The sequence below is a fragment of the Phocoena phocoena genome, chromosome 3 (genome assembly GCF_963924675.1).
Source record: "Phocoena phocoena chromosome 3, mPhoPho1.1, whole genome shotgun sequence".
Lineage (NCBI taxonomy): Eukaryota > Metazoa > Chordata > Mammalia > Artiodactyla > Phocoenidae > Phocoena > Phocoena phocoena.
This window is the reverse complement of record NC_089221.1, coordinates 96,164,226-96,181,963: the sequence shown is the minus strand read 5'-3', so window position 1 is coordinate 96,181,963 and position 17,738 is coordinate 96,164,226. Positions and strand designations below refer to the sequence as shown.

Genomic DNA, 17,738 nt, shown 5'->3' with positions numbered 1-17,738 from the left:
TTACTAATGCCCCATTTTCAATTGGTGACAGCAGAAGGCCCAGGGGTTGGTGGAGGAAGGCATTTCAACAGCCCAGGGTGGAGCCAACTTTCCCCCTCTACAGTGGGGGACCGTGGGGAGGGAGTATACCACCCTACAAAGGCCCTCCACTTCCCCAGGGTTTCATCGCAGCACCTGAAGCAATGATGTTTCTCCAGCCCCAGCCCTTTGTAAAGAGGCATTTGTTTCGAATTAGTCAATTCTACTGGAGCACTCAGTTGTTACAAATAACCCATTTACCCTCACCCTCTCTTGTGGAATTATCCCAGAACAAATGTCTTTTCATTTTTAAAAAAGTTTATCCTATTATTATTTTGAATACATACTGAGCATCTGTATAGATTCTTTTGCCTAATGGATGTTAGTATGATTATATTCTGTTGTATGATTAGAGATATGTTTCTGTGATTTCAGAAGCAAGGTTATACATAGTCACTCCAAAGATGACCCAGCAAATTTAGAAGTCCATTTAAAAACATGTCTCTACAATGTACTGCAAACCCATTTCTTTAATAATCACTTATTAAGTGTCCGACCTAAGAGCCCTGGGGATGGTTAGGATTATAAATGCATATAAAATATGGTCCCTGCCCTCAAGGAGCTGACTGCAGGATTATTATTCCTCCACGAGGAGTATATCATCTCTGTTTTGCTCAGCATTTCCCACTGTTGTTGTTTTGCTTATTTCAAAACTCAGGACCTATAGGCAGTCCTGAAACAGAGGTACATGTTCCCTGATGTTGCCTCGACCTCTGGCAACCCTTTGGCAACATTTGGACAGCTGAACGTTTGGAGCTGGAAAGAACAGGTCTATCCCTCCCCTGGGAGACCTATAGCAAATGGATTCTAATGGCGAAGCCTATGACTGTTACTCTTAAGCCCTCGGTGAACTACTAACCCACCATTTCTCTTTTGTGGCTTCCTCTGACCTTTAGATTTGTCCAGCAAACTACAGCACTTAAGCTCTTTCTTAATCATTATTTAAACTGATTCTTGTAACTACACAGTAAGCCATTAAGTGTGTTAACCCCACATTACAGATGGGAAAAACTGAGGCTCAGAGACGTTAAGTCATTTGCCCAAAGGTCACCCAACAGTAAATGGGAGCTTAAAACTCCAGGCCTTTGGAGAGGTCTAGTGTTGCACTACCCCCAGCCTCACTGACAAGTCTGGTGTGTTCAAGCCTGGGCAGTGACCATTGGCAAAAAGTTGATTTAATCATTTGCCCTTTTTCATGATATAAGTAGAAAGCTTTCAGTTTGGAAGGCATTTTCCAAAAATAACTTTTAATGTCTTATCTTCTTGACTTTCAACTTAATCTCTGATCTGTTTCTAACTTTGGACGTGGGGTTTCTGAATGTGCACAGGTGGATGAGGGAAGCCACCTGCTTCACGGTAGATATCTCAAAGCCGAAGAAATGCAGAAAGGTTTTTTGTTTGCTTGGTCGGTTTTTTTAACATCTTTACTGGAGTATAATTGCTTTACAATGGTGTGTTATCTTCTGCTTTATAACAAAGTGAATCAGCTATAAGCAAGAGGGATGTATATGCAGAAAGATTTTTAAGGACACTATTTACATAACAAAATGAGCCAGAGAAAGCCATCTGAGACACTATTTTTCTCAAAGGTCATACCCTGCTTGATTTGTTAACAACCAGAAACCTGAACTCAAATATCATCCACTAAAAGAGTTTTTACCAGTGAAAGAGCGAGTGGGGTCTATGAGTCTAAGACAGTTAAGGACCTTCAGACATGAAAGAAAATTATTTGGGAGCTAAAAGTAAAGAAGCAATAGATAAACTTTAAAATTTTGGAGTTCTCCCAATTAAACAATAAATGAAACAAATGGATTGCTCTAGCCTCCGGCTTTCTATAGTTCTCTTGTTGAGATGGTAATTTAAATTGTAAAATCCCAAAGTCAACTGTAGATAACTACCTATCACAAGTGTGAATCTACTGGGGAGGCTCAGCCCCCATAAATACAGTTGGCTGGAAGGGACCCACGAAATACCCACTGCTATGAAAAAATTTAGTACCCTGCATCGGTGACATCACCAATAAGCAAAATTAAACCCATTTTATTCACAGGTGTACATTTTTTGTGCCATCATATGTAGGTGGTTAAAAATGATGTTAAGTAGAAACCCACTCAAAACCAAAATTGAAAGAAAATCAGTTGCTATTTTAGCATTACAACAGGGAAATGCAAATTTAAGGAAGAAATTCTCATTGGCACAGTTCCTTGGTGACTAGGTATTAAAACATATTTGGATACAAGACACCCCACTGTTTGGGGAGCTCCACAACACATAAGTTGTGAGTTACAGCTGAATTTCCTGCTCGTTTTTGCTTTTCAGTTTCTACCCCTTAAAAGTTCATGAAGATAAATCTTGAAATATTTGACAAGTGTCACATAGGGAAATTATTCAGTGTCTTACTATCTTTTCCCTGGGGTGAATTACCTCCCCTGCCCTTCACTACCAAGGGCATTTGTTTAATCACAGAATCTTTATTTCTCAAGAGATATTTGCTGCTTCTATTTATCCCCCCACCTGAAGTCACAATCCTTTGTCACAGGAGAATCATTTCCACAGCAACCAACTGTGATGTCACAACTGGGGGGAGGAGGAGAGTTCACAAAGAAAAGAGAAAGAGAACGTTTTCTTCTTCAGGCTAAGGTTTCTGAGATTTAAAACCACTGCTTCACCAATCAAAATATTTTAGCAGAAAAACTCCGTGACAAAGCTGCATTTCTTCAAGGTCTCAGCTGTGACACAAAGCATTTCAACGGAAGTGTAAGGGCTGTGTGTTGTGGGTTTGGGAAGGGATAGAGATTTTTATTTCATTTCATTCTAATTCTATGCCACTGATATCTGCCAGTAAAACACATTAAACATATTCCAGAAAGAGTTGATTTAGTCGATGAAAAATGTGTCTCCTGAGACCAGAGAAGGTACATTTTCTGTCTTACTATCATTTCCATAATAGGAACAATGTTTACATTTCCTCAGCCCATGCAGAGCCTCTAATGTATTCATGTTCTTTCACTCTCCAGAGGCAGGAATTGAGGTATTTGAGATTTTATTTTTTTAGCTACTGCATCAAGCACTTAAGATCTGACAACTGTGATGTGTATTCTCACTTGGTATTAAAAAATAAAAGCTTTAGTGTTTGCATTTGATTAGAGTCTCTCAGCTTGGTGGCTAATTAAGCAGGAACAGGGAAAGCCACTTTCTTCAGAAACACAGCATCTTGGTTTACGTAGTGTAAGATTATTGACAGGTAGAGCCACACAATTTTTATTAAACTGAAGAGATTAGCTCTGCTGAAGAATTTCACCGTGACAACAAACTCTAGCTGTAATAATGATACCTGACACTTCTCAAACTCACTACAGGAGCCCAAATGGTCTCTTTTTCTAAATATTCTTTCAGCTCAAGTAAGGGAAGAGCTTCATTCAAACATTTAGCATATTTATCTGAAATTGAGTGTGCAACGGTTTTTTTTCTCCCTGTAGAAGTGATGCAAAATCAGCATAAATATTTGTAATCTGTGCATTTTAGCTATTCTCTTACACTATAAATGATACACCCTGTCTTTCCCCCAATTGGTTGAAATGCTAACCAGCTTTTCTCCAGATAGAGGCCATGTTGCCCACAGGAAGTCATCAGCGAAGTCCCTGGAAGCCTGGAGTGGTGGGCAATTTGTTCATTTAACATGCATAAAATTGTTGCCTATTCCCCCAGACTCAAAATATCTCGCGGTTTTAGGACCGGGAAGATTGAAAAGAGATGAGAGGGAAAGAAGGATAAATTTTAGAAAGGAAAAACTTCCATATTCCACGGAGTGAAGCAAAGTAGAAAGAGCCTGTACTTGAAAAGAGGGGGAAACACTTTTAGAACACAAAGAGGGCAACAATTGAAGTCTATTTACATAGCTGGGGGTGGGGTGGGGAGGATTAATTAGTTGACGTTTGGCAAACGGTGTCTTGAAGACGAGTTCTGCGGAGGTGCTATTCTCACTTATTACTGTTATTAATTAACTGGGTGCATGCCAAACAAAAATCCGCCTCACGGTCTGCTTTCATTTCTTAACACCATATGCGATGTATTTTGCAGGAGTGATTCGGGAGAGTTATCTCAAAGGCCACGACCAGCTCGTTCCTGTCACCCTCCTGGCCATTGCGGTCATTCTGGCTTTTGTCATGGGAGCCGTCTTCTCGGGCATCATCGTCTACTGCGTCTGCGATCACCGTCGCAAAGACGTGTCCTCCGTGCACCGCAAGGAGAAGGAGCTCGCCCACTCGCGCCGCGGCTCCATGAGCAGCGTCACCAAGCTCAGCGGCCTCTTTGGGGACACCCAGTCCAAAGACCCCAAGCCGGAGGCCATCCTCACGCCACTCATGCACAACGGCAAGCTCGCCACTCCCAGCAACACCGCTAAGATGCTCATCAAGGCTGACCAGCACCACCTGGACCTGGCCGCCCTGCCTACCCCAGAGTCCACCCCGACGCTGCAGCAGAAGCGCAAGCCCAACCGCGGCAGCCGCGAGTGGGAAAGGAACCAGAACCTCATCAACGCCTGCACCAAGGACATGCCCCCCATGGGCTCCCCCGTGATCCCCACCGACCTGCCTCTGCGGGCCTCCCCCAGCCACATCCCCAGCGTGGTCGTGCTGCCCATCACGCAGCAGGGCTACCAGCACGAGTACGTGGACCAGCCCAAAATGAGCGAGGTGGCCCAGCTGGCGCTGGAGGACCAGGCGGCCACCCTGGAATATAAGACCATCAAGGAACATCTCAGCAGCAAGAGTCCCAACCATGGGGTGAACCTGGTGGAGAACCTGGACAGCCTGCCCCCCAAAGTCCCCCAGCGGGAGGCCTCCCTGGGTCCTCCCGGAGCCTCCCTGTCTCAGAACGGCCTGAGCAAGCGGCTGGAGATGCACCACTCCTCGTCCTACGGGCTTGATTATAAGAGGAGCTACCCCACGAACTCGCTCACGAGAAGCCACCAGGCCGCCACGCTCAAAAGAAACAATACTAACTCCTCCAACTCCTCCCACCTCTCCAGAAACCAGAGCTTTGGCCGGGGAGACAACCCACCCCCCGCCCCGCAGAGGGTGGACTCCATCCAGGTGCACAGCTCGCAGCCCTCGGGCCAGGCCGTGACTGTTTCGAGGCAGCCCAGCCTCAACGCCTACAACTCACTGACCCGGGCGGGGCTGAAGCGCACGCCCTCGCTAAAGCCGGACGTGCCCCCCAAACCTTCCTTTGCCCCCCTTTCCACCTCCATGAAGCCCAACGATGCGTGTACATAATCCCTGGGGGAGGGGTCAGGTGTCGAACCAGCAGGAAAGGCTAGGCGCCCGCTCAGCTCGGCAAGGTTCTCGGCTGCTGAGTACCCACCCGACCAAGACGGCCGCGGCGGCGCCCAGGACTCTGGGTCCTCCCCTGAGACGCGGAGGGCGGGGGGGGGGCGCTCTTGAAAATTGGGCCAAGCTGTTCGGTGAAGGTTCGCGACGCGGGACTCACCTCCATTCTCTTCCTTCACTCTTCCCCCACGCCCTGCAACAGGTCGGACTCACGAAAGACTTCAATCAGCATCACAAACATGAGCCAAAAGCACATACGCACCCACCCACCCAGCCCCGCGTGTGCGCCTGCGCGCGCGCCAGCGCGCACGCGCACGTCACACACATGCACACACACGCGCGTGAACGGCAATTGCAACATTGTGTCCATGACTGCACCGAGCGCTGCCCAACTGGGCTAGCGTTCCAACCTGCAAAACACAGATACATTTTTAAAAATCATGAAAATTAAAAAGAATTCATTGATAATTCTAACTCAGACGTTAACAAGGGCAGAAGTTTACTATGCGCAGATACTGTGAAATGCCCACCAGTGTTACAGCTTTCTGTTATAGCAGATGAATGCCATGTTGGGCAACTATGTCATAAATTTCTGCTCCTCTCTTTTAATGAAATAACCTGACCGTTAACGCAAGTAACTATTTATTTTTCACGCTTTTTTTCCTTAAGGAAAGGACTCTCCACATACCATCCTCTGAACAGCTCTTCAGAAAGTCCCTTGACAGTTAAAACTATTTAACGTGAAATCCATTAACTGGAATAATTGAGTTTATTTTTACAATAAATTCACTGAGTAAGTAAGTTGCAGCTGGAATTCTGAGCTTTGTGTTTAGACTGATATCTAGCTAAAGGAAAAACTTAAGAGGGGAGTATTTATTTAAATCTACCAGTTAAATTTGCTGGTCAGGTCCCTGGCTTATAACATGCAAAAGAGTAATTAGTTTAAAAGTCCTTCCAGATCCTAACTTCTAAAGCAACCAGGAGAGGAACTTTTAGAATGGAACATCGCGTCCCATTGCTGCCAACATGGCTTTGTCAGTGGTTCCTACTTTCTGTGAAGGCACCAGCTTGTGATATGCCATCTCATTTCACTTTGCATGTGAGACAGAAAACAAAATCCACCAACCGTGTGAACTAATTAATATGCTGGCTGCTACCTTGCATCAATTAATGGTTTGATCACACAGGTTTTTCGTGGGGTTACATCTGTGAATAGCCTGTTTTCCACATGTAAATTTGTGCCTTACACCCTGAGTTGTGTACACTTGCAAACTGTCATTATGATCAACTTTTCCCCCTTTTGAAATAAATGCAGATATTTATTTAACCCTCCCTCCCCCCACCCCCAGTCCAGCCCTCTGGAAGATTAGCGTCCAGCAGATGGAAGAAGAATGCAGTGGTGATGGTTACAATCCTGCAGCCTGGGAAAGCTGGGCGGCACCACACCCTCCGATTCACGCATTCTTCTGGTCGTGCCAACTCCAACCACCCTTTGGCCATGCTGCCAAGCGTGGACCCCAGTGTTGTGGGTGGCAAATCTCCTTTCTTCCTCCAGAGCTCCCTGCTTCCCTTGTATTCTCAGATCATTTCAAAATGATGATATCCTCATTAGCCAGCAGAAAAGGGACTAACGTCCCAGTCCTCATTCCTGCTGTGTCCACTGCCTGGAGAACACAGCAGTGAGGTTGGGCAAGCACCTGGGTGGAGTCTCCAAGCCATGTGCGCAGCACACAGGTGCAACGCTCATAAAGAAATGACATGGAAATAGATGCAGGCAGGCTGGTCCCTGCTGTGATTAATGAGTAACTCCAAGTACAAGGCCAACCACAATGGATGCTACAAAAACGTTGACTGGGGCAAAAGGTTTTTAATTTTTTTTAATTTCTTTATCCTTTTGCGGGTATTGTTTGTAGGGGGAGGGGGTCGGGCGTGTGTTTTTCCCCTTGGTTTTCATTAGCTCAAGCACACACAAGGGACTTTTGTTTACTCTTACACGAACAAAAGAATTGTCAACATACTGTAAACTGTGAGCATTGTTGGTTGTTATCGGTTTTTTAAAAACAGCTAAACAGTATATTTAGTGGTCTCTTTGTCTCTTTTTCATTTCCAGTTTGATCTTCTGGGTTTAGTTTTGTCTTAAAAAAAAACTTTCTAAAAAAGACAGTTGGGGATAATTTTGAATTGGCTGTGAAAAGTGGTGCCTCCATAAACAGAGTGAGACCTGGGTGTGTCGCAAGGGCACGTGCACAGCCTTTTATTCCAAACACCCCTTGCAGTTTTGCTGTCGTTCGGGATAGGTTTTTGTTATTTTTGTGTTATGTTTTTGTTTTGTTTGTTTTGTTAGTGGAATCAATGTTCACACCCGGTGAACTCTGTACCCTGAAACCATGAAACTTTGCTACGAACAGAGATATTGTCTTCTTCCTTCTATTTTCTTTAGAAATGTGGAACTTAGGAAGGTGATGGGTATGTATCACCCTGCTACCTTCTCCCCCAAGCTTCACTCCCAGGGGTATTGAGGTGCAACACCTGCTCTCTCGTCCCCATGTGTGGGCATCAATGCCTCAGCTGTGTTACAGAGTCCTGTGTCAAACTTCCACCCCAGTCCCTGTATCCCACAACCCATCACTTGTGGTGTTAACCCTGAAATGCCCACAGGTATTGAGCTGGTCTTCTGCATTTAAGTATTTTCCCTTTTTCTTTTGCTTCCCACAGCGTGTGGGGAGAGGGTCCATAAACCTGAGTGTGCCTTTGCTTTCCACCCTTGCTAGACACTGGTAGATGCAACCAACTCAGATTTATATTTGTTGTAAAGTTGTAAAAATATTGTGATGTCACCAATTTTCCTTCCATCTCCACACCCCCTAACATCTGATTCACGACTTAATGTATGTTGTAAAAAAGAAAAAAAAGAAGGGAAAAAAAGACAAAAAGGCAAGGAAAAGGCTCTTTATTACTTAAAAGTAATAAAGCAAGACTGTTCTACATTCTCTTTTGTGTCCTGAATGCTTTTATTTATCTCATAATTTCCCCCTTTTTGCCTAGGGTGCTCCTCTTTCCTCCATCTCTATTTGGCTTCCAAAGCATAAATCACAATGTAGTTAGAACCATTTGTCTGCAATACCCACACCCTGCTCCCCAAATTATTGATATGTTCTCTCTGCCTGCACCCAGCCTGGAGCAGGATCGGAGCAGAAGCCACTGGTAATTAAAAGGCAGAGCATGCGTTGACTCCCTCAATTCATTTCATGCATTTTCTTTTTATGGGCTTGTTCATCATCAAACATTTATGGTAGGCTTGATAGTTAAGGAGATCAAGGCTAGGATTTTACTATATAAGGTCCACTAAAAATAGAACCTGGGCTTCCCTGGTGGCGCACTGGTTGAGAGTCCGCCTGCCGATGCAGGGGACACGGGTTCATGCCCCGGTCCGGGAAGATCCCACAAGCCGCGGAGCGGCTGGGCCCGTGAGCCACGGCCACTGAGCCTGCGCGTCCGGAGCCTGTGCTCCGCAATGGGAGAGGCCACGACAGTGAGAGGCCCGCGTACCGCAAAAAAAAAAAAAAAAAAAAAAAATCCTTGCACAGATGTGACTTCAGCCTTTTTACATATTATTAAGGTGGAGGGTGCAGGACTTTACTCTTTGTTCGCATCTATCTCTTGGAAGCCAGAAGACACTGTCAGAGGTATAGTGCAATGCAACACTTGATTTTTATTTTGCAGGGTAGCCTTTTGAAATGCCTAGATCAGGGCTTTTTTTCCCCCTCTGGAATATTTTTAAAACAGTTATTTAAATAAGTCTTCAGCTGTAGTATTTTACTTTTGACCTTCTGAAATAATTTTTTACAAGTGTTTTGGGTCAGTTTGAGTGTGGGAAGCTGCGGCTGGACCTCAATTTACACCTACAACGGTCTAGTCACCTTCTGATAACTCATTTCCAATTGTGTTACTTGAATCCCACCCATAGGGCGAGGCGCTGTCAGGCACAAAAGTTGACTAGAATATAGTTGCTGCCTCCTCATTTATAAGGAGAGGTGGACACGGCCTCTGTAATTGCCATTGGGAGACAGGAACAAAGTGCTGAGGAAAAGGCCCAGAGGTTTGGGGCTCGAGGCTACACACGAGCTGGTCCTTACGGAATCAGTTCTCTGGACGGCTAGGGCAGGCAGAAGGGAAAACTTGTACAAAGGTGCCGAAGGTGCTGTGACTGGGACACAGAAGGTTTCGTGGACCTTGAGCAGGGCTGGGAAGGGGGTTGGGGTCAGATCGGGAGAGGCCTGTGGACCATGTGCTAGGATTTTAGCTGATGGGCAGTGGAGTGCATTTGGAGCCTATAAAGCCACAAGCACATACGTTTGTGCTTTAGAAAGCTACCTGGCCGTAATGTGGAAATGGTCCAGGAAGAGGCTGCTGGCTGCCGGGCAATGTACCACGTGGCATGCCAAATTGGTAGGAGCAATGCGTGAAAACCCCACATCCAGTTTCGGATTCTTTAGGAAACAGAACTGAATCAGCTCTGTGACCATTCCTTCTTTTGCCGGTCAGAAGAGCTTCCTTCTTACGTGACTGACGGGTTTGCCCTGCCTGGTTATACCCAAACGTCAAATGGAGAGAATGGCCAACAGCTTGTCTGACCCTTTCATTTTAAAAAATGAGAAAGCTGTGGTCCATTGAGTGAAAGGATTTGCCACGATCCCAAAGCTGGCAGTAGAACACTCTTCCAAGGACGAATTTATTGTCTTTTATGCCCTCTTCATTCATATCATTAGAGTAATGCTAGCTAAAAAGACCTGACACTCGCTCCTCCCAAACTTCATCCCCAAATCACTCTGCCATCCTCTGTCACAGGAAGGCCTGCAGACACGCCTCACCCTTCCCCAGCTGGGCATCCCAGATTCCTTCATCTGGGCCGAGGCAAGCGGGTCGGTTGGAGCTCAGATCACACTGTAGACAATCCCTGCAGTGCAACCTGATACTTGGGATGGTGGCTTTTGCTGAAGTCAGCTTTGTTCTTGTCTGGGGAAGAGGTGACAGAGGCTGAACAGGTGCAGCCTGTATTTTAGCTGGGGCCCCAGGGATGTCCCTGCTCAGGCTTGAGAAGTGCCTCAGATAACCTAGATTTTGAATTGTTGTGTTTGCTTGCTTGTTACAGGGTTGGTGGCTTCTGCCAGATGTTTTCAGACTGTTGGCTCTCAGGAGAGGCTGTCCCAGTACAGCCAACAGGCTAGGTGTTTCACGGGGCCAGAGCCGATGTCTTAGACCTGCCTGCTTTCCTTAAGTGCCATGCCAAGCAAACACAAACTGGTCTCGTTGTTCAGTCTCCTAAGTTGGCAGAAGCCAAACAAGATGCCCAGAACCATAGTGCTTAGGTGTTTGCACGAACAAAAGCTCTTTCCAAAAAAGTCATTCAGCAAATGAAACAAAAGTGTCAGAAAGGCACCTACAGTTTCAGACATGGGATATTTTGCTCGAGGGAAAGGGGTAAGGGGAATTTCAAAGACCCTTTAGTAACAAAATAACACAATTAAGAGCGTAATCCTTGTCCTGGCTGAGCACTGCGACAGCTGGGTGCTTGGACTCAGTAACCCTTAGAAACCCACACCTCATGCCTGTCTTAAACCCACGTGGTGATGTGTCTCTTGTACAGAATTGGGAAGGAAGGGCTCACATTTATTGATCGGGCCTGCCAGACAGATGGGGATCTTCAGTATTCCATTTAGACTATTGTGTATCCTTAGCTCTAACCCCCCGGGGATGCCTGGAGGTGGGGGGCAGTTGACCTCAACAGAGAGCTATATCTGAACTGATGTGCATTAAATGTGACTGGGCAGAAAAATGTGCAGATGTCCCTCTAGCAAATGGAAATGAAATTTGAGTAAATCAAGAGAGGCAGATGAGTGGTGGGGAGTTCCCCCATCCCCCTCTGCAAACACATCCCTGTGCACATGTGCCAACAGCTGCTGTCATGAGGCTTTTTCCTCTTGGTGTCTAATACCAAACATGTCACAGGGGTCAGAACCAGTGTCTGCTGAAGGTGGACCCTTTGGGAGGTCTTTCATCCCTCTTCCTGGTAAAACATGCATTCCACCTCAGCACTTTCTGGTCAAATGTGAACTGTCATAAATTACAGTCTCAGGAGTGAGAGACAAGACCTTTGCAGAGGGGCATGGACACGGGTCGCTGGCAGCCCACGGACACTGACCGAGGTGACTAGCAGTTTTTTATTCTTCCTAATCTCCCTAATCTCTTCAAATAAAAGGAGATTTTCCCTTGAGAATCACTAACATCATCCCCAGAGCAAGTTACTGGTCCCGCTGATGGAGCTGCAATAACGGTCCGAATAAGGGGATGCTAATGAAGGGGAAAGTAAGTAACCATGAAATTGGAGGCATTTTTCTCATTGATGATTTTCATTTTTAAAAAAAACAGATGAAGGTGACATTGGACACAACAGCAATGCCAGGTAACCAACATGAAAGAAACTCCAGCAGGATTCCCAGGGGTATCCTAGAATGAGGAAGATGAGAACTCTTGTCTGTGAGCCAAACGCTCTCTGTCATCCTGTTCATCATGACACCTGCTCTGACCATGTTACAGGGTGGTGAGAAAGTGCGTGTTTGAGAGAGAGGGTAAGAAACTTAGTTCTCAGGTGTGGACACAGAACATTTTGCAGACCTGGCCCATGTCAGTGCGTAAGCATGAATGTCAATAATAGGGCTAACTTTTGCTTCATAAAAGATGAAACGTGGAATGGTGCCAACCCAAGAGGAGCAGGGCTTCTGCTTGTTGATGACAATGACAATTTACATCAGGGGCGTTTTACAGTTTGCAGACATAATCTTGTCCATTCTATTATTAGATCCTCAGAACAGCCTAGTGGGGTGGGCAGCAGCACATGTATGCTTATCCTTATTTTACAGAAATTGGAGTTTGGAGAGGAGGGATCTATTGGAACAGTGATCGAAATAAAAACGGAGTCATGTTTCCAAAACCTGTGTGCTGACATCATCCCCTCAGCTCTCTCAGGGACACCTCAGGTTACACAATTATTCTGTTTCACCAAAGGGGAAAAACCCCCAAGAGCATTTCCCAGGAGAGGCGGCTAACAACACTAAAGTCCCCCAAATAAAGGCCAGGCGCACACGTTCTATTTTAAGGGTATCGTGCTCTAATATTTTTCCATCATTAAAGAATACATCTCTTCCTTCCTGCGTCTGCAAAGTCCTGAGGCCAGCAGTGTTATGAGGAACTGTCAACAAAGCAGGAAAAGAAAGAGCTGAAACCAAATTCCGTGACCTCCCTTCTTGAGATGCACCCTCCCACTTCAGGGGCAGTGACACAGGCTGCCTCAGTGGAAGAAAAAGATGAAAGGCCTGGCTTTCAGGGCTTCTTCATTTTACCCAAGCCTCACAGAGCACAAGAGAAATGTAAGAAGCTTAAGAGAATGCAGGCTTAATTGGGAACAGAGTTGAAGAAATACCCTATATCTAGAAGGGTAAAGCATTTGCCTACCCTTCCCTTCATAGGAGAATGAGGTAAAGTAAGTATGAGAAGAAGAGGTAAGAAAGAAATACCCCTGCTGACTTCTCATGTTAGGCCCATTGGCCACTTTGGCACTATGGGTACCAACTAAACAATTCGACATCATCTCTGATGTCAATGGTGGGATGATTCTCCCGATAGGAGACAGAAGGTAGAGATGGCCTCCACCTAGGTAACTATCTTCCTCTACCACATCACTGCCCATGTTCCATGTTGCCAGCGCTGAAGACTGGCCGTCCTAGAGTTCATACACTGCTTGGTATGAAGGCACATGGTGCAGAAGAGGCAGGGCCCTCTTGTCTGGAGTGGGTGGCTGGCCTCCCTCCTGCCCTGGGGGCAGTGCGGCCCAGCCAGTCGCCGTGTCGGGCTATTCCATAGCCTTCTGAGGAAGCCAGCATCTTCACTTGCCTGCTCAACTGGTAACCTCAGACAGATTTCACTCAGAGGGAGAGGAAAATCACCCTTCTTCTTAACCCCACTGTTTTCTTTCTGCTTGGTTGGAGCGTTGCTGCTTGTTTATTTGTTTGCCAGCTGAAGCCCTGTTCCCAGTCCACAAGCCTTTTCTCAGCCCACAAATATGCTTTTTTTTTTTTAGCGGTACGCGGGTCTCTCACTGTTATGGCCTCTCCCGTTGCGGAGCACAGGCTCCGGACGCGCAGGCTCAGCGGCCATGGCTCATGGGCCCAGCCGCACCGCGGCATATGGGATCCTCCCGGACCAGTGCACGAGCCCATGTCCCCTGCATCGGCAGGTGGACTCTCAACCACTGCGCCACCAGGGAAGCCCACAAATATGCTTTTTAGTAAAGATGAAGGCTTGGCTGGCACCAACTTTGGTAGTTCTGGTATAAAATATACACATAATTCCAACTGCTGCACGGTGCTATTTACTTAATCAGGTACTGGGTAAACTGAACGACCTCTGACACGATTAACTTTCCCTGATCTAAAGGGTCTGAGTCAATAACCAATTAACTTTGAAAAGGAAGGTTTCAATTCCAAAGTGTGCATTCCAAGACAATACCAAATGCAGTGGTTCTGAAGACCTGCCTTCTCCATTCCTGGGAAAAGGATACATTTGTTGTCTGAAACAAAATTGTCTATTGAAGTCTGATTAGGTGTTGGCTGAGTTGAATTCTTATTGGTGTTTAATTTTAAGAACCAAAGATTTATCCCCCTCTGTCTCCAGAGTGAAGAGAAGTCCTGCAATCACATTTCTTGCTTGGGGAGAAAAGATAATGTGTTAGACTGATATGTATGAATAGAAACAGGTAAATAGTCTTATTTCCCTCTGACTTTGTAATTAAAACAGTGTAAGTCAGTAGGGAAGGGCTGGAACTGGAGCTGAAGTAAGTGAGGTGAAAATTACTAGGTGTTGGAGCATCTGCCTCTCATTTTAATTAGGTGACTATAACAGCAAGATCAAAAACTTCTCCTTGTCACTCAATCTGTTGAGCTTTCTAATTGAGAAACCAAAGGGCTTGTTTTGTCCTCAGGAAAGAGTGACCCAAAAAGATCCTCTCTAATTACCCGGCCAGAGCAGCAGACAAGCCTGGGCCCAGGGACAGAGCAGCGCTCAGTGGGAGTGGTGTCATGAGGTGCTCCAAGACCAGGCCCACCAAGGCCAGCCCCCTGGAGGCTCTTAGGGACAGTCAGCCCTCATCTGGCAATCTGGAGTTCTCACTTCTCACAAGGCAAAGCAGCTGAGAAGGAAGAGCATCTCACTGTGAGTCTGTGGGTCTAGTCTGAGCTGGCCTCCCCATTTGTGGGGCAGTCATTCAAACTCTTGGCATGTCCTTTGCCCCATGTGCAAAAGTAGACAATGATGGTGGCCCCGTCTACTTCACAGAAGTGTGTAAAAGTCACATGAGGTGGGGCTTCCCTGGTGGCGTAGTGGTTGAGAGTCCGCCTGCATCGCAGGGGACACGGGTTCGTGCCCCAGTCCGGGAAGATCCCACATGCCGCGGAGCGGCTGGGCCCGTGAGCCATGGCCGCTGAGCCTGCGCATCTGGAGCCTGTGGTCCGCAACGGGAGAGGCCACAACAGTGAGAGGCCCACGTACCGCAAAAAAAAAAAAAAAAAAAGTCACATGAGGTGAACATTTACTGGTGCTTACAAAACCCGGAATCCCACCGTATCCTTCTTCTCCAACTTGGCATCCAAAATGAGATCCTAGTCCTTTAAATCTTCAAATTAAATAAATGACTTTGAGTCCCCATCCTGCTGATAATGAAAATGTCTCTTTTTTCTCTCTCCCCTAAACACTCCTTATCTGCCAACAAAAGCAGCCAGCCAGACCTCGTTAAACAAAAGCTCTGCTTGGCCCGATAGGGTTCTGGCTCTTTCTCACTGCTGCGGCCATCTCAGCCACATCATGCCCGTTTGGAGGCCTGGGGGCTCCAAACACTACAGTGCTGTGCCCCTCCTCCCTTCTCAGATGGCCGGCTGGGGAGAACAGGTTGTCCTATCACTGAATCCTGCCTTCCCTGCTGCCAGGACTCTTCCTGTCTCCTTGGCCCCAGTGGTGCCTCTGGGCAGGACTCTCTGGCCTCGAGAACGGGCCCCAGAAAGCACTGCGAGGAACACAGCTGTAGGTTCACTCTCCGCCTTTGCTGTTGAGGCAATACTTGTGGCACCAGCATGACGCCCGACGGTCTTGGATTGCCTGTCTGCTTTGGTGCCTTGGACTTTATACCAACACCCTCACAGCCGTTTTCCCTGAGCACACCTGCAGTGCTGCCCTGTCCGGGTCCAGAGCATTTCCAAATCTCAGCTCCATTTAGCCTGGATGGATGTACCACTCACTCAGTCCCAAGCCCATCCCTTGGGATGTCTCATCCCAAGAGTTTGTGACATTTCTTTCAAGAGAAAAACTACTTTGTTACAACTGTAAAGCATTATACCAAAAATGTCAGTGAGAGTCATTAACATATATCTCACGGTGCTGAAAAATCTAGTTCAACACCCCTCTCCTTTCGGAGAAGATGAAATCATGACATGAGAGGTGGCTCAATAATACGCTGCTCTTTCTTGGCAGGGCTGAGGGCAAGAAGCAGGCGTCCCAATTCCTAATTCACTGCCTGACACCATACGCTATGAAGTACAGATTTAACTACTGAAAAAAAGTAACAGCAGAACGTGGAGGCTGAAAGATAGAAACTTATTTCACTCTCATGTAACAGCCCCAAAGCACGTGATCCAGCATGGGTGGGGCAGCTCTGCAACTTTCAATGTGTGCCTTCCTTCTTTGGATCCGAGAAGCGTTTCTAATTGTGCCATTTTCTCAGTCAACCGGAAGAGCAAAGGAGAGAGTGGTGGACCATCCCCAGCCTTTTTTTTTTTTTGCGGTACACGGGCCTCTCACCGTTGCGGCCTCTCCTGCTGCGGAGCACAGGCTCCGGACGCGCAGGCTCAGCGGCCATGGCTCACGGGCCCAGCCACTCCGCGGCATGTGGGATCCTCCCAGATCAGGACACGAACCTGCGTCCCTTGCATCGGCAGGCGGACTCCCAACCACTGCGCCACCAGGGAAGCCCTCCCCAGCCATTTTTAAGAGCTAATTCCAGTAGTTGCACGGAACTCTTTAGCACATCCCAGGGACAGGAGTGTAATCACAGGGCTACATCAGGCATCAATGGAAGCTGGGAAACTTCAGTTCTTGTGCTCTGCTAAAACTCAGGTGTGTGCTGGGACTTTAAAAAAAAGAAGGGGGAATGGATACTGCAGGATATCAGCAGCCTGCCACATTCTGTGCACATAAAAACATTTCATTTACAAAAATGAAATGTAATCAACCACTACAATTGCTACATCAACACCTGGTTTAGGTACCCTGCCTCCTCCAAGCCTTCTCTGAGTTCCCAGGCAGAGCTGGGCTTTCCTTCTCTCGTCCCCCAAAGCAGCTTGTGCATAAAGGTTTCTAATTTGTACCACAATCCATTGGAAAGATTTGCTTCTCCACTTGACTGTAAACACATCAAGGGCAGGAAGTGAATCTTTTTCACCTCTGTAAGTCTACAGTCGACACCAAACCTGATAAACTGTAGGTGCACAAGAAACTTGCTAAACTAAGTTATCATCAGACGTAAGATAGTAAGCGTTGAGTCTCCACACGCGTCCACACAGAAACGAAATTACTGCTAGCAGGTGTCATAGTAGCACTGATTACACACTCACCAGGTACCAGGTGCTGGGTTATGTGTTTTCCCAGCATTAGCTCATTTAATCCTCACAAGAATCCTACCTTTGTCATTTCCATTTGACAGATAAGGTAACTGAAGCACAGAAAAATTGAAGAACTTCCATGCTCACTGAGCTGGTGATTTGTGGGTTCAGGATGTACATTTGGGTGACACCATAGCCAGGGTTTTTAATCATCTTGTGTCTTATTAGGTGACGTGGGCTTGGGGATGCTTTTTTAACATGACAAAGAGTGCCTATCAGAAACCAAGAGAGAGCCAACACCGCAGGAAGCTAAGTGATTAATGACACAAGGGATGGGAGTCAGATTAACCCCTCAGCGACACTCTTCCAATGGTGCAGACAACACCGTGCCGCCCATCTTGCAGATATTCTGTGTGTGCACGCCCACGTCAGTACTAAGGAGATGCTGCTCCTGTTTTCCAAAGGGGCTTCACGTAGGACATGAAGTCAGCAACTGAAATTTCAGGTGTCAAAAACAAACAAACAAAGAAATCTCCCAGTGCCCTAAACCCTTGACCCTCATGAGGTCCCCACCCCAGTACACACTCAAATACCTCAATCTGCAAAACCACAATAAGAACTA

The 17,738-nt window shown here is 46.6% G+C and overlaps 1 protein-coding gene and 1 pseudogene across 3 annotated transcripts in view; both read left to right on the top strand.

Moving 5' to 3' along the window:
* The window catches only part of SEMA6A (semaphorin 6A), a 61,302-nt gene extending 55,090 nt beyond the window's left edge, over positions 1 to 6,212 (top strand). For 2 of the 3 annotated variants that reach the window (XM_065873221.1, XM_065873219.1), the window contains one exon: positions 4,159 to 5,357. In XM_065873221.1, coding sequence (XP_065729293.1) covers positions 4,159 to 5,357 — 1,199 coding nt within the window. Of the gene's footprint in view, positions 1 to 4,158 lie in introns of all 3 variants that reach the window. The other variant, XM_065873220.1, reaches the window with a different exon arrangement.
* Positions 6,213 to 6,813: 601 nt separating this feature from the next.
* Positions 6,814 to 10,361, top strand: LOC136120220 (uncharacterized; annotated as a pseudogene).
* Positions 10,362 to 17,738: the final 7,377 nt, after the last annotated feature.